Source organism: Ixodes scapularis, unplaced genomic scaffold (genome assembly GCF_016920785.2).
Source record: "Ixodes scapularis isolate PalLabHiFi unplaced genomic scaffold, ASM1692078v2 ptg000225l_1___fragment_4___debris__unscaffolded, whole genome shotgun sequence".
In the NCBI taxonomy this organism is placed as follows: Eukaryota; Metazoa; Arthropoda; class Arachnida; order Ixodida; family Ixodidae; genus Ixodes; species Ixodes scapularis.
This window is the reverse complement of record NW_024609943.1, coordinates 80,393-104,219: the sequence shown is the minus strand read 5'-3', so window position 1 is coordinate 104,219 and position 23,827 is coordinate 80,393. Positions and strand designations below refer to the sequence as shown.

Below are 23,827 nucleotides of genomic sequence, written 5' to 3'. Positions count from 1 at the left end.
CACTGCACGAGCGCGCGTGCTTGGCAGGGGTGCTGAAAGCCCGAGCTCGCGCTTGTAGCTTTGGCTGCATCTGGACCGAAGCTGAAATGAAGTATAGCTTATGATCTCCGGAAATTATCCCTGGAATTGTGCAGACAAAACTAGCGGTGTGCGTGTTCAGTATAGCGCATCTACCTCCGCTACGAGATTCGTAACTAAAGAAGCGATCTACGTAAGCTGCCTTTTGACTCGGGTGTTTCGCCTGTTATCCACAAGAAAACAAAAATCGTGGTTCTAACGTTGCAATGTATAGTCAATGCAGAATGCAGGTGTTTCAGCTTACCTTGATGTGTTTCCGTAGATTAGAGTTTCTTGTTCTTCCTGACGACATTGTGTGTGTTTTCAGGCAAGCAAAGTATGCACTGAAACTCTAGGTAGATTTCCGTTCTCTTTAATGCCTAGAATTTGGAACATCTCATTAAAAGGTAGCTATGGAGACGACGGATCCTCCATTATCGAAAACTCGACCAGTCAGAAAAAGAGCGGCGGTCACCCGTTATCGATCGTTTCTTCGGTTCTCACTTTCATACCAATACTCGCGGGGGCCAGGGAAGGGGAGGGCATAGAGAGCGAGAGAACCGGTGACCATCAGTCTCACAAAACAATAGAGGATCACACCACTTTTGCGTGTTCTCTTTCTCTCTCTCTCTCTTTCAGCACTCCTTAGATGGCCTAACCCTCCCCCCCCCCCCCCCTTTATGTTGACACTTGACTGTAAAGTGAGAAGTAGACTCGACCAGCATGCCCGGACAGGTAAACCAAAAGAAGTATCGCCCGCACACTCGAAGATTATGCTCTTAGCATCGCGCCGGCTGCTTTTCAGCCGTTCCTCACGAGCGAGCTAGAACACAGTAGCGCACATTAAAGACAAAGTGAAGTCGACCCTCTCCCGCGAGGATACAACATCTCTCACGCGGGTTGTGAACCCGCGAATCGAGGGGTTACGGACCCGCGTTCGATGCCTGTGCAGGTGACGGGAGACGTCGAAGAACTTTGAAAAAGTGAAACGTTGTAAAAGACAAAAACAAATAAACACGAAGAGCTTTCTCCTGCCCGGGCGAAGAAGAAAAACACGATGGAAGGCGACGGAGAGCCTACTCGGAGTTGTCCTACTTGATCTTTGTCTTTCGTATATTTCTTCTTGTATATGCCTTGACCGTTTTTGTGAAGGTTCTAGTGACCGATCAGACAAAAAATCGTGTTTTCTTTTTGGCTATTCTCCCCTTCCTGATATTTTCTATTTAGTTGAACTTGCTCTCTTTATGCTGCTTAATGTTATGCTCGTATTGCTCCAGCTACTGCATTATGCTCATAATTTTAAAAAGGAACAATTAGTGAAAGTAATTGGTTACCAATATTTTGTAACGAAATTACAGTCCATATTACTTCTGAAAAAAGTGATGTGGCAATTACAAAATTACTTTAAAAAGTAATGAATTACTTGTAATTCGTTACTTGCAGCGGATTACTTCCCAAGTCTGGTACAGACGGATTATAAACCCGGATGTTGCCAACGCGGGAAGGCCCAGAACCCATTGTCAGATGCAGAGAGAGCAAAGCAGATAGCGGAACCCCAGTTTTGCAGCTCTTCCTAAAGCACAAAATTGAAATTCCATCAAGCGCGTCAGTAGAAAGACTATTCCGCGTCGCCGGAGATGTATTCTCAGTGAAGAGAGAAACATGACTCATGAAAACATCGAGAAGTAGCTTCTGCTTAAGTGCAACGACTACAGAAACTATAAACCATCAAATTAAAAAAAGCAGTGGTGTATTTGGTCGTCAAAGTTACGAGGAAAATAACTTGCTAGTTTTGGAGTCAAACAACGAGCTCGTTTTAGGAATCAGGACCGAGTTAACATATGATTAATTTTCGAGCGGGTAACGAGTAACGTTATTTAATTAAATTTTTCGGTTAACGTGTACATGTCTGCTTATAAATTTATTAGTATGATCCTTTGAAACCATGCAGCATGGTTTCAACTGAGGAAGCAACTGAGGAAGCAGGTGCAGCTCCTCAACAAAGGCCGTTTTTTAACCTGCCCAGAGCCTTCCGTTGCGTGGTGCAAACATTACCAGATGATCAGTGGCGTTACAAACACCAGAGGCACCACGTGCGGGACGGCCCAACGCTGGTTATATGACGCTACATAGCTTTCCACATCTTCGTCCCTTTTTCTTTTCGTTTTTCTTTGATGCCACCTGCTGCTGTTCCGCCCTCGCCACGCTCGCCATGGGTTGGGGCACAAGACTCCTAACATCTCCTGTTCATATACTCTGTTTTACATTACCATGGATAGACCACGGATAACGCTACGAGTCATACAAGTCAATTCAATGCTGTGAGATTGCCACGTGACCTTCAAGATGGGTGCAGTGACCCGTTTTCACCTGATGTGCTAAATTCGCAGATAGCTCGTAACGTCCGCTACAATTCATCGTAATTAGAAACGGAGTATAGATTCTTTGCAGCAAGCAGCTGTGAATGGGCACTGCCATAACCGACCTCAGATTTTAGTTTCCTCTTATTCCATTTACTACACTTCATCATGACCGTAGCAGGGCAAGTTATTGCCATTTTAGATGATACTGTGCCCTTCTTTCCGGCATCGGCCTTTGTGCAGCTCGTCAACTCCCGCTTCACTGGCTCGGCATCTGGACAAGCCAAGAGAAGGTCAGCAATGGCGGCTGTATTCTGGCATGTGCGCGAAGCGTCTGTAGTGACATCTAGATTCATTAATCGAATGATTTTGTCAGCAGCGAAGAATGTTGGTCCGAAAGCAGCACTATATATGTAACATTGTTTACGGACAAAATGATCTTTGACCAAACGACTTATTTCAAACGATATGAAAGAAGCATCGTTAGCCAGTGGGGGCCGCGATTGGGTTAGCGTGTCGTCGCGTGTATGTTGTGTGTTTGTGCATCTGCTGGTTTAAATGTATAATACGTGTGCAAATATAAAGTAAATGCTGTGCAAATGTGAATGTAAGCATCGTGAAAAAAGAATCTATCGCAGTGATAATAATTTTTGCCAAATATATTTCACGTTGATTAGCGCCACCTGGGTCTTGTGAAAGTAGTGCAATTTACTGTGTCACACCGTGTCAATTGACACAACCGTGTCAATATCATGAACGCCATAAAAAAAACGCCAGCGAGCTAAGAAGACATAATAAAAATATATGTTCAATGCAAAATACTGTATTCTTTTAATATTGAATGTATAATAATTCATGTGGTACCTTTACGCACCTATCCATCGTAACTACAGGCTGCAGCAATAGCTTCTCGATGCCCACAGTAGCTTTTCAGGACGCATGAGGTGTGATTAACGAGTTCATTATTCTGATGGGCCGAAGGAGTCTCTAGTGTTTATGTCTATGACTTGGAGAAGCAGTTTGAGTCATCATTTATTGTCGTTTTCGAGATCGGATTAGTTTAAGAAAACAGCTGGAACCACTGTATGAGCTAGAGGAAAATTATTTTCTTTGTCTAAAGATAATGCTCACAGGAAGATAATACCGAAGAAACTAATCTCTTCTAGGCAAGAGTAAACAAAACAGGATATATAGAGCTTCCATAAATTAAGTACTCTTGTCGCATTGGTCCTTTGAATATACTTACTTCAGAGTCATGCAAGTTAAGTTGTGCTCCTAGTACCTTGGTACTAGGAAACACCTGGTACCATTGAGTACAGGACGCCGTTTTTCGACAGTGATTTTATTTTTTTTATTTTCACTTTTTACTGTGCATTTATCTTTTTTAATTAAATATAACGACCCCAAAGCTTCGTAGTCGACAACTTTCTAAGAGTTTTGAAAGCGGAAAATTCCTGACCTTGCAAATTGTAAAGACAATTAAAAAAAAAAACATTTTTTAAGCTACGGGCCATAAGGAAATGGATTGCACCGAAACGGGGTCTACGGTTCATAAAGCGAGAGCGAGCGTTCATTATGCTTTGCGGAGCAGTAGGCGATACCTGCTGACAGAAAAAACTGATGGATACAAAAAGTCCAGCGAATCGACGCTTTATAACTTACGATGTTGCACAGAATTCTACTCCAAATTCGGAAGTATTACGAGCGAAATAGTAAAAAAATACACTTACCACTAATTTGTTTTTTACAATGGACATTAGCAATGTTTGCTTGAGACTAGGGTTGCAAACTTTTAATGGCGTGGTAGATTCAAACCTCTGCCAAAATGAGGCAGATGCCTTCACTTCAAAGGGGATTGCATCGAAAGCGAGATTTAGTTATGCTGAATAACGATTAAGAGTTGAGGTTATTGGTACATACTAGCATATATATCAGCTTGAACTTTAGAATTAAACTTGAACACGAAAAAAAAAAAAAAAAAGGACAGGAGAGGACATGCAGCTGACTACCAGCGATGTTTTAGTGTAAACGTCTTCGTTGCGCGTTTGCTCAGTCCTTTAGAGTCCTAAGTAGAGCATGATAAGCCTATTACAGAAATAAACCTATATCACTAATAAAGATCCCTACCGATATTTACACTTATACAAATTTTAGAAAGCATTTACACAGAATTCCCTAAGAATTTTTTTTTCAAGTGACCCGTTACAAGCTCGTGCTCTTGCTTGGGGAGTGACATTTCATAGGTATTCTCTTTCTTTTTTATGAACGGTGATTGACGGGGTGCTGACGCAATCATTCGCGTGGTCGTCGATAGCGAGCGCCTCTAGCATCTCACGTGCATGAGGATTTTTGTTACTGGCAAGAATGGTTATGCTGTTAAAACCTATACTGCACCGACATGTCCTTTAATGAGCTGCCAGGTGTCCTGCCGCTGTTCCCTTAAGAGACGCTGCATGCTCGCTGGCTCTGTAATTGATACTTCGGCCCGTTTCGCCGACGTAGCATTTCCCGCAACAGGAGTGGTACACCACTCCTGTTGTGCATGGGACATACTGCGTTCTATGGGCCGTGTCGCAGGATTTTTGCTTTGTTCTTCGCTTAACTTGACTGCACATGGAGTAGGCTTTGTTGGGCGCGGAGCATACTACTTGACAGTCATTTCTTGTGTTTCAATGTTGCGTCGGAAACAGATTGGAGACAGTTCACTACGCAACGTTGCGGTTTTGAGTCTGTACTCCACTGAAACCATGTTGCATGAGAAACATGTCGCGCGCTGCAGATGCGCAAAATTTAAATTATGCCGCCTAGCGAACGTTGTACCTTCAGCCTTTTTCCGACTATTATTAGGCACTTCCCCAGGCAGTATGGAATTCGAAACAGTAGCCTAACGCTGCAGCGTTGCGTGACGATCAATGTCCCGTCAGGAGCGAATTAGGAACAGTTTACTACAAAAAGTCGCGATTTTTACGTCTCTACTACAGCGATGCCGCATCGCTTAAGACACATGTTTGGCGCTGTAGTTGCTCAACATTTAAATTATGCCACCTAGAAAACGTTGTACATTGAGTCTTATCCTGACTTTTAGTACACAGCTCCCCAGGCAGCATGGGGTTCGAAACAGTAGCGTAACATTGCGTGTTTGTCGTGTCAATCACTGTTGTAACAGAAACATATTGGAGACCGTTGCGCAAAATATCCCAATTCTCCCACAACATTAGAAACAATCTCGCAACATATCTACAACACATCGATGTTACTTTGGAATTTTCATTGACTTCTCCAAAATATTCAACAAAGTCCCACACCAAAGTCTTTCAAGAAATCTTATAGTGATATTAATATTCATAGTTGAACGTGAGCGCGTTGGTTTTGATAACTTGTTAGAGAAAGAATAAACAAAAAGGACGGACAAGGACGGACATGTCTTTCGACTTTTTACAACATGTAGCGTTTTAATTAGATGTTGGTGTCGAGATCGGTGGACCATGTGGGAAAGGGAGAAAGAAAACGAAAAGTGAAAGGAGGGAGGGAAAAGATAAAATGAGGGAAAGGTGGAAAGGGAAAGGAAAGAAAAAGTGAAACAAGGGAGGAAGAGGAGGGGAGAAGGTCGGGGCTGCAGGAGAGCGAGCTGAGGGGGCGGGGGGGCGGGGTGGGAGTCGGCATGAGAAACTCAGGAAGTTGTTAGTCCTTACCGGGCTAACTTCCTGAGTTTCTCATGCGGACCCCCCTCCCCCCTTCTTGTCGTACTAGGCTAACTCGCTCTCCTGCAGCCCCAACCTTCTCCCCTCCTCTCCCTCCCTTGTTTCACTTTTCCTTTCCCTCCCCTTTCCCCCTTTCCTGTTTTCCCTCCCTCCTCTCCCTCCCTTCTTTCACTTTTTCTTTTCTTTCCCCTTTCCCTCATGGTCCACCGATCTCGACGCCAACATCTAATAAAAACGCCACATATTGTTGAAAGTCGAAAGATGTCCGTCCTTGTCCGTCCTTTTTGTTTATTCTTTCTGTAACAAGTAATTAATATTCGCTCCTTTGTTGTTATGTGGATTTCTGAATTCCTGATTAACCGCAAACAATATTCCTCCGTTAACAACATGAAATTTCCCACCTCCACTGAGGCTCTACTGTAACGTCAAGTGTCCCCCAGGGAACCGTACTAGGCTCCCGTATGTTCCTAATGTGTATTAATGATCTCCAGCTTAATATAACTTCTTCTTTGCGCCTGTTCGCCGACGATTGTGTCATTTACCCAACCATTCTTTCATACCATGATCATCATGCTCTGCCGGAAGTCCTTGAGTTCGTAATTCATTGGTGTGAAAAACCGCAGATGACGTTAAAGTTTAATAAATGTGGATCCCTATTATTTTCCCGCAGTTTGCGTGCCACACCATTTTCGTATCAGTCAAGTAATAGCATGCTCATCTTATAAATGGGTCTTCATCTCACCTCTGACCTATCCATAGGCTACTCACATAACTTCTGTTATTTCTGATACTAACCGTTCTCTCAGATATTTGCACCGTAATGTCAAATTTACTACACCCTCCGTGAAACGACCTAGCGTGTACTACATTTATAACATCGAAGTTAGAATCCGCCTCATCTATATGGTCTCCATGGCACTCTTACCTCGCAAATAATCTAGAATTCGTCCAAAACAGAGCCCTTCGTTTTATTCATAACAACTACTTACCTTATACCAGCAAATCAGGATTACGCCAATCAGCTAACCTTCATTCACTTTCCCTTCACCGCCGAGTATCACGCCTTCCTCTCCTCCATCGATTTTTTAACACAATAGCCACCTCAAAGAATTACGGCTATCACCTCCCCGTCGTGTTTTCTCTCGTCTATATCGCCTACGTAAATTACGTCCACTTCGTTCATCAACCCTTTTTCACCAGACTTCCCCACTACAATGGCCATCGAGGATTGGAATTTACTACATCACAACATCGTTCCTATTAACGATACTACAAAATTTGTTGAAGCCATTACCCTCTGCTTATCTAACCTACCTAGCTATCTTAGTGTTATAATCGTGTCTACTCTTCTATCGTTTCTTTGTTCTATTGCCACCCCCCTGTATAATGCCCCACGGGCCCTCAAGGAAAATAAACGATGATGATGATGACGCGTGTCCTTCGTTAACCACGATTTCTTTTACCCAGTACTGTCACTATATTTATTATTTTACTGGCATGTACAATAATGTTATGGCAAAAGGTTTTCACAGTTTTTTTTTTTCTTTTTTCGCTGAGTCTATGGTTTAAGTTCAGTTTCGACAAATCAAGAAACGTTTCCTCGCTTTTCTGAGGAAGCCATTTTATGAAGACAAAAAACAGTTGATGCTTCGATGAGAGTACCTAAAATACAGCAATCACCTGAATAAAATATTTAACACTCGCAGTGCCTGTCGTGCTTTTCTTTTCTTCGTTCGCTCTTTTATATCTGTTTATCATCATGTACAACGTTCAGCCACTGGCCCTATTCGCTACTTTAGTTCGGTTTGATGATCGTTTAACATTTTGAAAAGAGGTTGTTTTGGGATATTGTAAACTTTGTGCTCCGCATGGCATTTGTAAAATAGTAATTTCTTAGGAAGCTTGAAGTGACAGGTAAAAAAAGTGAAAGCCGTTTACAACTCCCTGTAACGCCGAATCGGAGCGCAGCTCTTAAGGAGGAGGAGGGAAGGGTACTAAGGCGAGGGTAGACCCCTCTCTTTCCTCCTCCTTCTCGTCCTCCTCCCCTCATTCTTGAATATGCTCTGTGGGGTCACCTGACCTCGGGGGAGGGGGTCATGTGACTTCGGGGGGGAGGGGGGGGTCGCGTGACCTCGGGGAGGGGGTCACGTGACCTTTGGGTGACCTTGGTGGGTCACATGACCCTGGGTGACCTTGAGGGGCCACGTGACCTCGCGGTAATGGCGACGGCGACGCCGACGCCACTCAGGCCGGAAACTGGCGCCTAAGAGCTGTGCTCTAGAAATACTTGTCTTGACCATTTTTATAAATCTGTATAGAATCGGTAGTTCGTGCTTTATGACAGTGCCATGATCTGTTCTGCTTAGAGGTAAATTCACGTGTTTATTACAATCAAAACACAGAAGCACCTTCGTCGGGCGTTTCGCATTAGTTTAGGTATGGTTTGAAATGCTGACAGGCTCCACTATTCTTTCAACATTTCCTTTTCTAGAGCGACCTTCGTCTTGAGTTCTTGTCTCCTAACCTTTCCGTTATCAAACTTGGGAAGGTATTTCATAAAAACAACTCCTCCGTACAGATGCTTGAAGACTGCTGCTTGTCCTGCAAACAAGAAGCCGAGGTTAAACAAGTACGAAGAATTTGCAAATCAATCTCCCACAGGCTTCACAATATGCATCTGATTATTTATTATGCAGGTAAAATACCTTAAAGTGTATGAATTCATATTCTTGAAGCCTTGTGGCTTTGAGAAAAGGCATGAAAGAAAGAGAAAAAATTTAACCCGGCGTGCCTCGAGCATTTCAGGAAGCAAGTTGATGGTAGCCATTGAGAGGTTGAGGAAGCCAGGGAATCTCTTTAGCATGCCCGTCCCCTAGTACGCCTTCATTCCTTTTAGTCTTGCTTTGGCTTCGCATGCACACTCGAGGTTCGTGAGACGCTGAGACGTTATCAAGGCTAGAAAGCTCGCACTGGACGAGAGAAAACTAAAGGACATACGTGCTGTCCTAATTCTGTCAGTGACTAAATGTTAATTTTCATTTTCACTTTCAAATCAAAGTTAGTTCAAGTTACCCAAGTGCCACAGAACAGAAGTTAACATCGTCAAGGTTATGCATAGAAACTTTGCATTTGTCGCAATGTTTCTCGTGCAAGCCTTGTAAACATCGAATTATTTTAAAAAAAGTTGCCTCTAAACAAACATTTGCTCTGATGTATACAACACGCCTTAGTATATGAACCATAAGCACGGCACTATGCATCTTACCTGGTCACGGAAGGTATGAAGATTTGTTTATATAAACGGCTTAACACTAAAAGAAAATCGTATCAACGGAAAATATGTCCTGGATATAATTCCCCGCATTGTGTACGAGTGTTATTTTCCTGCGTGTTAAGTACAATGCGTTTGTTCTTGTATTTGTAGTTTTTAGCGTGACAGTGTATACATCGAGAAAAGGACTCATGCTTCAATTTACATTTCTCGAAATAAAGTGGCTCATAAGCGGTGTTTTTTATTAAACACATTTTGTACATTAGACTTGCCACTTACACTTCTAAATACAAAAGGTAGGACATGCTAACAAAACATCATTGAATGAAATGTGAATATTGTCAAGATGACATATACCTGCTATGAGCTCCTTCAATTCTGTCGCCAGGCTCTCGAGGTTTCTTTTGAAGCAATCTTTAAGAACGACACAAGCTGTTGGAGCCTCGCCATACTTTGGATTCGGAATACCCACAACTGTGGCCTCTGCGACAGACTTATGGGTCAATAAAATGTCTTCCAGCTCAGCAGGGGCGACCACATTGTCCATGCATTTTATCATTTCTTTCATTCTCTCGATGACATGAATCCGCCCTTCAGTGTCGTAGTAGCCGAGATCACCTTAAAGATCAAAATATCATCTTCACGAGTTGTGATGGCCATACGTCTTTGTTTTAAGGCCAAACTTTGGGGTGATTCGATCTCATCACGGTGCGTACCGAATTCTAACGCAGGTCAGAAGTGTCGACGAAGAGATGCCGTGCAGTTCTGAAATTAGTGCTCGTCCATCCTCCGCGGCCCTGCAAAACGTATGCAAGCAGTACCTCCGCGTAGTGGTTTAGGATTTTTTTTTTTTGTGGCATTAACAAGTTTTTTGCAATCCGCTTTGAAGATAATCGTAGTTTTGTACTAAACTTAATGTACAGGGCGTCCCCGAAAAAAAAATTTCGAGCGTAATTTTTTACTGCAGAGTAGACTACTCATCGCCGGGCTCCCAATCTGCGCTACGGTTCGGGCCTGACACAAAATGTTGAAAAATAACCACTATACATTTCAAATGTTTATGTAATTTTTTTTTTAAATTTCCACGGGAAATAGAGTTCATTCCCGGTAGCTTGCGCCATTCGCTCTAATATAAATCGACGGCTTCGTCGTACAGAATTTTTCCATCGAAAATTAAAAAAAAAGAAGGACGTTTACAATTTTGTGTAATGTCGAATTATTGAGGTGGGGGAGAGGAAGGTATGCCCCTCCTCGTTCCCCTCCTCCTCTTCTAGATCTGCTCCCCTTTCATTTAGCGGGAAATGTTTGCAAAATTTCCTGCTAGATTTAGCGGGGAAAATTTTCCGTTAATTTTAACGGGGAAATTTTTCTATATTGCAACGCGCGGTTACATCCGCTTGCATTATTCCCATAATGCATCGCACGCTGTTGCACCCGCGGCGACGCCGCTCAAAACGAAAGAGGGCTACTCCTAAGAGCTGCGTTCCTAAAAGGCTTACAACTTTTCAATTACATAACGGCAAGCCTTAAAACTTTGACATCTGGTCCGTTTACTACCGTCATTTGGAGGGAGACTGAGCTTTCACTGGTGCCTATTGTATTTTTACTGCAAAGGAAGGCACAGTACATTTTCTGGGGGAACACGCACTTTTTTTGTGTGTGTCAGCCTCAGCTGGTAATCTAAAGTTAACATGGTTATGAAAACAGGTTCGCAACAATAATGCCTCTGTTGGCGCTAAGCTATCGGCGAGTGTTTTTATTTATTGTTATTTTTGGTATGACGGAACCAAGACAGCCTAACTTCGGCAGAGATTAATGAGAGACAGAATTCAGTTGTCTGGATTCCAAACAGATTGTGGCATCTTTTGGTGACAAGAAACACATTTGTGATTGAAATGTGCAAGCTCGGGCGTGTGCTTGAAAGCATTCAGAGCAAATTTGATGTATCCATTTTGAGATTCTCGCTTCAAACTTGTTGTCTGGTGTGTGCCGCGGTCGATGGCATTCTCCCAAAGGAATCACTTCTTTATTTCGAATTCCTTAAGACGTTCATTATTTTGCCTTTTTTAAACGTTTTGTACATTCGAACATGGTGATAGTCTCATGGCTACATTCATTTCTACATGCAGATTAGTAGACATTTGACACAGGTAGGTTTATTAATTATCGTTGCAGCACCGAATGGGGGTATGTCTAAAATACGATTCAAAACGTATGCGAGCAGGTGAATAATCATATTCAAGAAATAAAACCTCGAGACAAGGAAACAAACTGGGACATACACACCACCGTCTCAAACCAGCGCAGCATACAGCTGTCATTTCATTCCACAACAGTCATCTTCTTCTTTGAAAAACTCGATCCAAAGTATACGCATTCGGCGGCAGGGAAACTCACTGTACTAGAAAGCCTCGAGCACACAAAAAAGGACAGCTGTATGCTGTGCTGGTTTAAAAGATAGTGTGCATGTCCCATTTTTTTTTTGGGGGGGGGGGGGGGTTTGTCTCAAGGTTTTGTTTCTTAATTATAAGGGTGTGTTTACCACTTTCACAGCACAGAATTCTTGACTAACATAGCTCGACGAAAAAACTGTGGGCAGAGAAATATCATGAAGTGCGCAAAAGCATGCCGACTAGCTAGCTAGACAGGCACAATAAAACCGCTGGTGCTTGATATAGGATATTGAATTACTAGCAGTGCTCGTTAATAACAGAACAAATGAGACGACTGCTGTACCTGTACGGTACCAGCCGCCAGAGTTCACAGCTTCAGCGGTAGCTTCAGGACACCCATAGTAGCCTTTCATGATGCATGGTGTGTGAATTTCGATTTCACCATTTTGATATGGGCCGAGAGACTCTCCGCTGACTAGGTCTGTAACCTGGGAATAAATTCAAAACTACATTTACTCTTTTTTTTTTTAAGAATTGAGATCTGCATAGTAAAAGATACAGTGAAAAACGACGTTACTGAGACGATGACAAAGAATAGAGATACACAGGACAACCGCTGTTTTTCTCTCAAACTCGATTTCAAAGGATCTCTTACCAACTCGCCCAAATATCCAAACTTAACAAGTGACAGCTGGCACCACCGTCTTCGGAAATTGTTAAGTATCTGTGGCAATTTAGGATAATAAATTGTCAGATTGTAATGTTTAGGCTTTCTACGAGTATTTACACCCTAAAAGTTGTCGGATAACGGTAAATAAATTCAAGGTTGCGCAATGCAGAGGGGCTTTTTAACGCAAGAGGAAACAGGATATGTCAATAGACTATTTCGATGAAGCCGTGCACGCAACACGGCGCGCGTTGCACTCTGGGAACTAGATGGCCAGGGAGGAAAGTGGCATGGTTTCGGTTTCGATCGACACGTCGACAAGAGGTCACACACAGAACGTGGACTATTAACGGCCGTTATCTCATGCTTTCTGGTCCCGAGAGCGTCATTGGTGGTCTGTAAACTAAACTAAATGGCCAGACCTCGAAGCTTCAGCACAAACAATAAGCATGCATACATCGAGCTCGAGCCTTTTACATTAGTATTGCTGATCAGTTTCTTTCGTGCTTCCATAGACGAAATATAACTTTTTGCGATTACTGTTTTTCTTAATACGCCTGAGTACGCGAGCCAAAACTCTGAGGCGCCATTGAAAAGCTCCATTTGAACACACTTCTCATCTCTCATCTCTACTGCCCGCAGACTGCACGAAGTGAAGTTTCCACCCGCTTGCATTCCACTTATATTCAACATCGCGTATGCGCATAAAGTTATCCTGCAACCACATAGGCACATTCGCACATACAAACCGTTTTAAGAAAGCAAAATTCGAGCACTTGAGTGAAGAATGTCGCACCATTCGCCGGAAGGGCGCCGGACGGGCATGAACCCCTATGGGGTGCGCCAAACGAACGAAATTATTCAAAACGCATTTGACGGTTGCTTATGGCTATAATATTTGTTATGTGTTTGCTTTCTTCCTGACTGACTATGCCGAGATAATTTTAGACACACCGTTCAGGCACAGATATTGGGCGTCAGGAAAAGCTCGTCCAAAAAGGCTTACCGAGGAGTAGGGGACGTTTGCTAGGGCCTCCGTCGTAGCAAGCCGATCGAGTGTTTGCGAAAACTTAATCTTCTATCAGCATAAAATTTAAGCGTGAGGTATGTGATCACACGAGGAACACATTATAGTAGTTTTTGTGCAGTAGGGAAGTCGAATTGATTGCGTTTCTTTAAAAGTTCATGCGCCAACGTTGGGCTCAACTTTGATAATCCTGTGAAGATGCGGCTTGCTTTTTGCCCAATGAAGTAACAAGAAGCGGACGTTTGGCAAACAAAATACGTGTAGGGCTCAAGGTGACCAAAGTGCAGTTGTAGTTCACTAGTACTAGACGGGATTACTGACATTGAGCTCAAAGATGCACTCGTGGGGTGAGGTGACTAAGCCACGTCTTACTACGTTTGCAAACGCACGCACAGTATCCGGTGTTTCGGGAACCAAGTAAAGTACCCCGGTCTTCTTTTTGTATCGCTCGAGAATGAGTGTATTGTACATTCGTAAAACGTCAGATAATCGAAAACGCAATCAGCGCGTTCGGTCGCGGCGTGATAGCATGAGATGAACCAGCTCACTCGAAACCGAAACTCAGTGGCCAACTAGTTCCCAGAGTTCACTGCGTGGTATTTCGCCGCGATGGGGTGCGTCGGTTTTGGAAGAAGTCAATTAGGGAAGTTTCAGAAAGTAAGTACCTACTGGTACATTAGTCCTGCGAGAATATTACTCTTCTAGTCATATATGCGCAGTTGTGTTCCTTGGTCTGCTAGTCAGACCCCGTTGGTGGTTATTTTTAAGTCATTAATGTTCTTCAGATTTGTTTTCCAATTATTTTATATAACTAAGCAGAACGACACGCCGACCTCGAACTCCGGTTTATGGTAATTCTCCTTTTTGTATAAAACAAATATTTTACAATGCAGACCCCATAAGATACAATAGAAAAATTATAATTTGTATTACTGATTAGGATATAACAAAATGCGTTATACAGAAACGAGAGCGAGAGCTTAAGAACGGCGACAGACAGGAATGTAGCTCTCAAAATGCATTGCGAAGCACTAAAATTACATCTTGTCGCAAAAAAAAAAAAAAATGTGACGGAAGTGAATGAAAAATTATTGAGAACTCACGCTTTACAAATTCCCAATCTTAATAAATATGCCCCTAAAAGTTCAACACCCTTGTCTATTAAAATTAGAAACCAAGACTTTATTACCACAAACGGCTTTTACTATAGATGCCAGAGAATTTAGCACAAGTCTCAGGCGGCAGAATCTTTAAGGGTAGAGGAAACCTTTCGCCGCAGTATGTAAAACGCCTTCACATGAAAGGGTATTATATGGAAAGCTATATTGAGCTATAGAGAAATCATAGATAATCAAGTGTTTCTCAAATAATGCTGTGTGTCTTTTTTATGGGCATCTTTCTTGCTGGACGCACATTCAATCCTGACTTAAACCAACATACAAGGAAAGAAAGTAGACAGAATGGCTGCACTCCGTGTCTATCCCCCGGAACGTATGTATGCATGTTCCTCTTTTTACGTGTCCATAAAAACATTTTCAATGACACTAGAACTTTATCTAGGTGTTTGAAGCATGAAATTTACTTACGATATAGATCGCACCGTTACTCGTCCTAGAGTCATCATCATATTAAACTACCGTTTTTTTTTGTTTTGTTTTTTTGCGATACATACGTTTTACAGTTGCTTGGTTCACACCCCTTGTAAATAGAAGTTCTCACAAATACTCTTTTTTTGTACATAAGTCGCACGTTCGTATAACTCTCGCTTATACGTATATTTACAATCGGCGCGTTCAAACTTCACTGATGAGCTTTCATATGGGCATTGATCACATTATATGCGCCAACGAAGGTTGGCCAGTTTCAACATTCTCATAAGTCAATCGAAGAAGTATAATTTTGAGGCAAAGTTCAGAAGTCTGCACTTAAAGAAACATCTTCATAAAAGTCGCTAAACAGAAAAAAAGCGTCAACTCAACGTTTTTAGGATAATACACAAAAAAAAATACGACGGTTGCATTAAAAACTACGGTAACAACATGGTAAGTTAAACGCTTCTCCAGCATCGAGGATATTTTTGAACTGTACCTTCAAGATAAGTTTTAATGTAATAATATTCTTATTCCTATTTACGTATAGACCGACACGCGGAGCGGTTACTCCTCAAACAAGACCTGCTTGCCATTCAACATGAAGTTGCTGCCACCGAAGTGGACGACTCACATCGTCGTTTGTTTTTTTTTTTCGCCAAGCCAGTTCACGGCCGATATGGTGTAGGCGTACAGGACTCTCCAAGCCTACGATTTCTTCGAGTCGGCTTCCGCACTGCCGGCGGGATCAGCAGACAATGCGTCTGCCGAAGTGTATTTATTAATTGATTAAATACACTCAGTATTTTCGAGTCAAGGTATATTTTTCCTACCCTCATGACCACAAGGCGTGACAAGCGGTAACGCTTTGTCCGTTGTGCAGTCTAGGCGGTAACACGTTAGAAGTAACGGCGTTACCAGAAGCCCGTTACTTTTTTAGTAACGTAGTAACCTACCCATTACTTTTTTGACACAGTAACAGGTAACGTACTTACGTTACTATTTCAAGTACGTTACTCGTTACTACTTCCCAAGTCTCAAGGAAATTACACTTCAATTTCTTCCGTGTTTTTAGGCGTCAAGCCATGTGAATTGCTGAGTTTTCTGCGTTTTTCTTTGCGTTTTTTCTCGTGAGTATCTGGGTGAAGCCGTAAAAAGAGATAAAGTAATTACGTTCAGTTTCTGCATCAACATAATGTTCCTTGATATATGAGCTTATGCTGTATCCTGAATCGTCAAAATAGTAAAAACGTGTTAAATTATAATTTTAAACGTGACGCAGAAGTATTACTTTTTATCGGTAGCGGTAACGCGTTCCTTTCATTTTTAGGTAACGTAGCTCGGTAACGAGTGCCTTTTGTTTACAAGTAACGAGGAAAGTGTTCCATTACTTTTTTTCGGTAACGCCTACAACACTGCCGTCCTCTCGCCGATCCCCTCCTGCTTGTTAGCACGGGCGTAGCGAGCCTCCGACGAGCGCTTGCACGAACACCGTGCAAACAAAATCCGGGTGGTCTCGATCGGACGACCGTTTCCCTGCTTACAAGCAAGCCTCGGGACGGAGATTGAAATGAAAGCAGCACTTGTCTTCAACAAAGTGCGTGCCGCACAAACAATCGTTCGCGCGAGGTGACCATTTTTTTTTTTTCGATCAACGGATATTATTTACCTTCTGCGCCTTTCAGATTCTACCGGGAACTTGTGGAAGCTCACGCTGCTACATTTAGTTTGTACTTTTCGGTGCAAATAACGGCAATATAGCTTCGCGGCATGCTGAAATGCTATGACGCCCATGCGAAACGTGCGCTTTTCTGCCCATACCACCCGGCTCCCGCGCGATCGCAGCGCCGCCGCAGCTCCTGGACGTCAACCCCGCGTGTCAGTCTATACATATTGCGGGAAATGTTTTAATCTTTTGGGAAGATCGGTGTTACAATATTGTATTGAACGTCTATAAGATTCTACAAACATTACGGTACCGACTTTGCAGATTATAAAAGAAATAAACCTATCATTTCTTGCTACATCTAAATAAACTGTTTGTTCCTATATCACACTAAATAAGCATGTGAACAATAAAAGGGTAATTAACTTTTTAGGTGTTACCAAATGAAGAAAGCATGTACCAGTTGAGGCATTTCAGACATACCTTGAATTTGCTCCCGGCCAGAGGTACACCACTATGGTCAAAGGTAATTTGACCAACAGGTGAGCAACATACAATACCAAACGTTTCGGTCATGCCGTAGACATTGATGAGTGATTCCACGTTGAATATTTCACGAATTTCCATTGCAAACGATTTTGTTACTACCGATCCACCCGCCATTATTCGTTTTACACCAGGTATGATATCGTTGTTTTTTCTAGCATTATGAAAAATATCCTTCATCCGGCCAGCTAAGCCAATAAATATAGATACCTGTAAAGGGAAAAGACAACATATCATAGGGTGCCTTTTCGTTTCCAAGCACAATAAGGTAATTATTTGTATTATTGTCACGCCGAAACATAGGCACTTTGATTGAAGAATGTACAAATGTTGAATAGCCAAAATGTATGTAAGCATCCAGACAGAGGCTTCATGTCGGGAAACATTTCTAACATTCTCATTCATAATAATGCGTTATTTTTGTTACACATAATTGTTGTGAGTGAGAATTTTTATTTCAGACTTATCGAAGGCGAAGATTGAAAGTCTTAGATTTAGTTTTGTACTTGACCTCTCATTTGGTTTAGTCTTTTTAACAATGCTAAAACGCTCAAAGCTGGAGAATATATAGTGTCAAATCAATGTCGAGGTTATCAGAATTATAGTAGTCATATACACTCCTGGTGAAAATGTTGCCAGTATTTCTGAAATAGTCTGGAATACGGAGTGAAACATTCTGCCTTATATTAAATTTGGCCTGAAATTTTTGAAACCAGAAGCAAAACATTAGCGCATTTCATTAAACAAATTCGAGTTTCTGCAACAGCTCTGACTTTCAATTAAAGTACTGAAACTGATTAGTTTATTTACTGACACCACTTGCAACCAATTAATATTCGCCATCAAAACGTCGCTGAAAAAACAGCCTTGAATTTGAACGTAAGAGGGACAAAGGTCTCTTTTTTTATTACTCTGCTGTTGCTGTGAAACCAAGCCAGCATGTTTGGAACTTATAGAAGCAAGTTACAATCGCAACGCCAAAAACCACCAAGAGGGGATTTGAAGGAAATAAAGCTATTGCTATACACATTATTTCCCCGCAATTTGGATAGAGCCTTGTACTGTATGCTAGCTTGATATATATATTTTTCGTAAGGCCTATCACGAATAACTTTCGCAGTGTGACGAAGACTGAATACATATCTCATATAAAGATTAAGAAAAAGTTCATACTTATGAAAGCCTTCGAATAAGCGTTCGTTTTTGGCACCAAATAGCTCATGTCGACCGCAATAATGTTCGTATGAGGAGCGTTTTATTTTATGACAACGAGAAAAAGTACACATTACCGCCAACCTAGTTTTCTAAATTTAGTGCCATGAAAAATGCCACTGCAATACGCAGTTTTAGCTTGGTGCCTTGAGCCAAGAAAAGAAATAAAACATTCTTGTTATTAAAAAGAAAACATTCCAGGATGACATTTAAGACTGCTTACGTGCATGAATCCGAAAGCATTCCTAAACGCAGCGTATTTCTACAAGCAGCACGCCGTGTCTTCCTATCGCACACTGCGCTCCGGCGGTGATATCGCGTTCCCCTACTGCGCAGGCGCGGCGAACCCCGCCGTCTCTGCGGCTTCCGTGACGATGCATCTGCGTAGCTGTGCTTTTGCCCAATGGGAATTTAACTGCCGCTTCGCTGCTACAGACGGTTAGAAACAACGCCGGCTTCGCTCCATGAGATAGTTAATGCTCTCGCAATAAAAATATTTTGTTCAGGAATGTAAAATAAGAATCAATCACTATCTGCATCTCTTTAATAAATGTAGAGTACTCGGCTTGGTAAGGATAAACTATTCTGCGATATGATCGGGATTTCTAGTTCCATCTGAATATTCTCACCTTAAAGGTTTTGAGAGTTTTCAAAAAATTTTCGTACGAAATTAAGGGATCGGTGATGACAGTCTTTGCACCTATGAGCATAGAAAACATGGCTACCGCGAAACCCGACACATGGGTGAAGGGATTCCAGGCCAAGTAAACATCGTCTTCAGTGCAAATTCCAGTAGACCTGAAACCCAGAATAGATACGTATAAATACAGGAAGTTTTAAAGACGAAAGAACGCACTAGATATCCCCTTGTCAATAGAATTTAATATTTAACTCTGTATAAAGTAACATATATCATGTGCTTGGCTTTTAATATGAGTTGCTCAAGAAGTGCGACATAATGAGAGAAACAAAGATATAAACAAGGGATGCACAAAGATTCGGGTTCCTACTTTTATTTTACTTCTACAGATTTTTAGTGGTAATTTTTTTTAAAATAAATTTGAACCATGTGGGCCCGAAAAGTACTATTTCCTGCACTATTTTTAGGATACAGTTCCTGGTTTACATTGAGTTTTAATTTTATAAAGCAAGATGAAGCTTGCTTTCTGATATATTTTTATTCGGCAGGTTATTGCTTTTATTACTCCAGTAACCACTTTCACAAAAGAAGTTGCAGTTCTTTCATGTCGACATTGGTGATTATTTAATATAAAGTCTGCTTATGCGAAGCTCATTACGTGCACTCCTTCCTTTTTTATTAACTTGACAAATTACATACTGAGCATAATTTATATCCGTGCCTGTACACAAGAATAAAATAAATGCTTACTAGCGGCCTTACAGAACTTAACTCTTTTGTTTTCAAAACAGATATATATTTTCCCTTCCATCATCAGGTACCTGTATGCGTAGAACGAGGCACAATACGCTTTGTGCGATATTTCTACACCCTTCGGGAGACCCGTTGACCCTGACGTGTACAGAATGACCACAACTTCTTTCTCTGTCTCTGTGGGCACGTGGGGTTTGAAGGACGCATCAGGAAGATCTTGGAAAAGGAGAACGTCGATGAAACCAGGCGCACCTCCTACGGCGAACAATCCCTGCGAAGTGAAACAGAAGGATCTGATAGAATGCTGTGCTCGTTGCATGGTGAAAGAAACTGGTGGACTCGAATTCCTAAACGCAATAGATATGTAATCCCGAGGGCGATAGAGATAGTTTCTTCTCTTCTGAATAAGGAAGGAATTAAACCTTCAAATTAATGTACTGTTTATATGTGTTAACATACTGAGACTTTTACTACCAAACACCTTAGTGTCACGTCAGATGCTGCAATTGCAAATAAAGACTTGATCGGATCTTTCGCTACTACACAGTTAGCACGCCCTATTCACTCTCTCGTAAAAAACTTGCACTCAAAGTAATTCGATCACAAACACTTCCAAGTGAAAAACAACCGTGATTTCTCAAACAGCCAAAAACACATGCCATGATTTTTTTTTTTTTTTTTTTGTGGCGACGGTGAAGTATTTTTATTCTAGTATCTTATTTTGGCGAGGAAAGTACAGGCATTGTTTTATTGTCTGTAAAATGCTCCAATAATTGAATAGATAAGCACTTGCGCACCTTAATGATCGTTGGTATATTCCACTTCGCAGCCTGTGGCGCGGTTTCTAGGTCCATTAATAGAAAAGTGCAGTGGCTGTCTTCAATCGTATACACCAACTCCCCTATAAAACAAATCTCATTAGACTTACTATTTCCAAAAAAAAAAGAACTGCCTAAATGAATCTTCGATTCAATTTAAGGCGTTTTGAGTACTCACTTTCCACGTAGGCCGTCTTCGCCATGACGAGCGTCCCGCCCGCAAACATAACACCAAATGCCGCGGCTACATTTTCAACGGTGTTGCCAACATACGCACACACCTTGGTCCCCGGTTTAACACCGTGTTGATAAAAGCCTTCAGCGTATTTACGAATTTTTTTTAACAACTGCGAGGCGGTCAAACTTTGGTAGGCGTCAACCTGAAGAAAAAGTAAGGAACGGAAAGGGTGTCTTATAGACGAACGCAAAACATGTTGTTAAAGAAGCTGCTGCTAGAAAATCTGTTTATATATGTTGAGTGGCACATTGCTACGCTTTAAAATAGTAAGGGGAAAAATCGATAACAAAAAAAAATCTTTTTTCCGGAAAATTGAAGCCTGAATAAGCAAGCTGTAAAATTGTTATTCAGGTTGAGTCGATACATTTGTCTTATATACGCAGCAGCGATGTTAGATACAGTGCTGAACGTTTAAATGGAATGAAGGTTGATCCTATTATAGCTTCTTATTGTCTTTCCTTATACGCGTCACGCTACTTCTCTAGTTTTTGACTAAACTTCATTGAGCAAAAGAAGCGACGAATTTCTCCCAGGGTCGTTCACTGTGCGCGTGACATCACAAGCGTGGCTGTTGCGCAGCGCGCAAAGCGAACCTGCGTTCGGGTGAAGTTCGTAGGTTCTTCGCCGCCAATTCGATCCATGGAGTTCAGCCCTCAGTTTATCAACTCGACTGCAATAACAGAAGACCGCTAAATGCCACTGGGTGTTTAATAAATCAATGAGGTGTTAGGCGCGGACGCAAGCACTACATAAGTTTTAGAAATAACAGGCCTGTTATCTGCACTGTCACGTAGGCACAAGCTAAAATGGCTGATCTTATTATTGTGAAGTTTACGCCTACGTAACATGGGAGCTAGATGTTGCCATTATGTGAATAGCTCATTGTTCGCACACTTTCCAGGCGAAGTTTGGAGATTTGCATGATCATCACATAAAACAGGGGACTCGCATACTCACAATGATCACCTTGTGTAATAGTTTCTTCAAGCGTCCTTCTATGAGTTCAGAAGCAGAGTTTTTTCCAACGTCAAAGTCCGGAAGAGGCGATTGTATCACTCCGTGCAGAATGCGAGCGGCCATGCTTACCGAGGTTTGGGAGGTTTTTCTAAAGATGTAAATGGGGAGGCAAAACGATGGTAATAGGTTGAAAAGTACTTCATCTGTGGTTCAATAAGGCAAGACCAATAAACAGATAGGATCTATCGTTGGCATTCCGCTGTTCAGAAAAAAACATTACCGCCAAGTCTGTAAAGGCCGTTTCACTGATAAAGCGCAGCGGTAAAGTACATTCAACGATGCATCAGTGCTACTATCAGTGCTGAGTTACCGCTGAGTAATTAGATCTGCGTAGTTCATTTACGTTGAAAAGGGCAGAGTCGCCTACAGCTGAGCGCTAATACACAACTGCTATGGAGCAAAGTCAGTTCTTTATCTATAACGCTGTTTTAGCGCTGTGCTGTGGATGTGAATACGCCCTAACATGTAATACACACAACGACGCTTTAGGAGTTCTAAAGGTTTGAGTATTCATGCCATCAAAAGATACAATACAGTATAAAATTCAACTTAAACACTGCATTTTTGTATGAAGGGCATTGTTACCGACCTTTTACACGAAAAAAGTAAAGCTCCAAGAGATGGACTCCTCTGTTGAACCACGCCACTTCGTAGCCAGGTGGAAACAAACCGATAACTACTGTACCACTACACAATACATGCCCACAAAAAGTAGAGCATACTCATATAATGCGCACATATGCGCAGTATACAGATATTCGAGCTATGCTCATGTCCCGCGTCACATCGTTTCTCAAAAACAGTTGTGGAGCTACGCGCATATACCAGGTTATATCGTTTTTCAAAAACAGTTGTGGAGAGGCTTCTGAAATCAAACAGCGCTACGACGCTTCAACTCTAGATAAACAAGAGGTGCACAGTGCGCCAGGTGGATTTTTTTATATATGTTTACGATTTAGAATTCATTTTTGTTGTATCCCTATTGGAAAACCCCAATATGAAAAGCGTATTATGGATATTGGTAAACAATATCTTTTTATTGTATTACAATACGATATGGACAGAGTATTGAGAAAACATTACATTTATTGTATTGTATTACAATAAGGGTTTGTTATGGGATTCCAATATCCATAATACGCTGAAAACATTGGAATCCAATACCGTATAAACCCTTACTGGATCCCCATGTGTCTATGGGGATCCAATAAGGGTTTACGATTCCAGCGTACTTAGGGTATAATGGATATTGAAATCCAGTATATTATATCGGCTACCAATAAAACTATATACGAGTTGGAAGATCACGTTCAGCGCGGCATTTCTCCGCAACGCAGTCTCTTCTTGTGTGTATTTCTGAGTGATAAAAAAAATGTTGCTGTTGTCAAATTATGAATAAAGAAGCAAAACACTGGGCTTATCCATACCAACTATATTTAACATATTCCTGAACTGGAGGATCTGGCACTTACTGCAAAAGAAAGTTAATTGTTTAGGACCCTCATTCAAAAACTTGCTGTTTGAAAACAGAATGTGAAATCCTCACCTTTCAATGAAAACAGCACCTGCTAGCTGTAGCCATATAGAAACTGCAAAATAAAAATTTGTGATTAGTTCGCAACAAGTAGCAATCCTTCACTAAGCCGGATAGATTCAAAATTATGTCTGCGTTTGATTGCGGAAAGATAAGCTTCCATTCCACTGCCACGGGTCATTCTGAGCTCGGTCAATTAAATATACCTATCCGGTCGTCTGGCTTCACAGTTCCTGCTTTGCACCTAACCACGGTGTAAGATACACTCTTTAGGTGAGAACACGCCGGGGTGAACTCACGGCACGAGGAATCAAATAGTGTTCGTTCGACGGGCATCC

General features: G+C 41.7%; 1 protein-coding gene across 1 annotated transcript; it reads right to left on the bottom strand.

Annotated features, from left to right (window-relative positions):
* Positions 1-8,536: 8,536 nt before the first annotated feature.
* LOC120844889 (luciferin 4-monooxygenase-like) lies at positions 8,537-20,249 on the bottom strand. The gene is made up of 6 exons (XM_040216883.3): positions 19,951-20,249; positions 19,119-19,287; positions 17,215-17,487; positions 12,126-12,270; positions 9,747-10,007; positions 8,537-8,719 (listed from the first exon to the last, which is right to left on the bottom strand). Exons 1-6 carry the CDS (start codon positions 20,199-20,201, stop codon positions 8,583-8,585), a joined length of 1,236 nt encoding a protein of 411 aa, XP_040072817.1. The 5' UTR covers positions 20,202-20,249; the 3' UTR covers positions 8,537-8,582.
* Between the last annotated feature and the right edge of the window lie 3,578 nt (positions 20,250-23,827).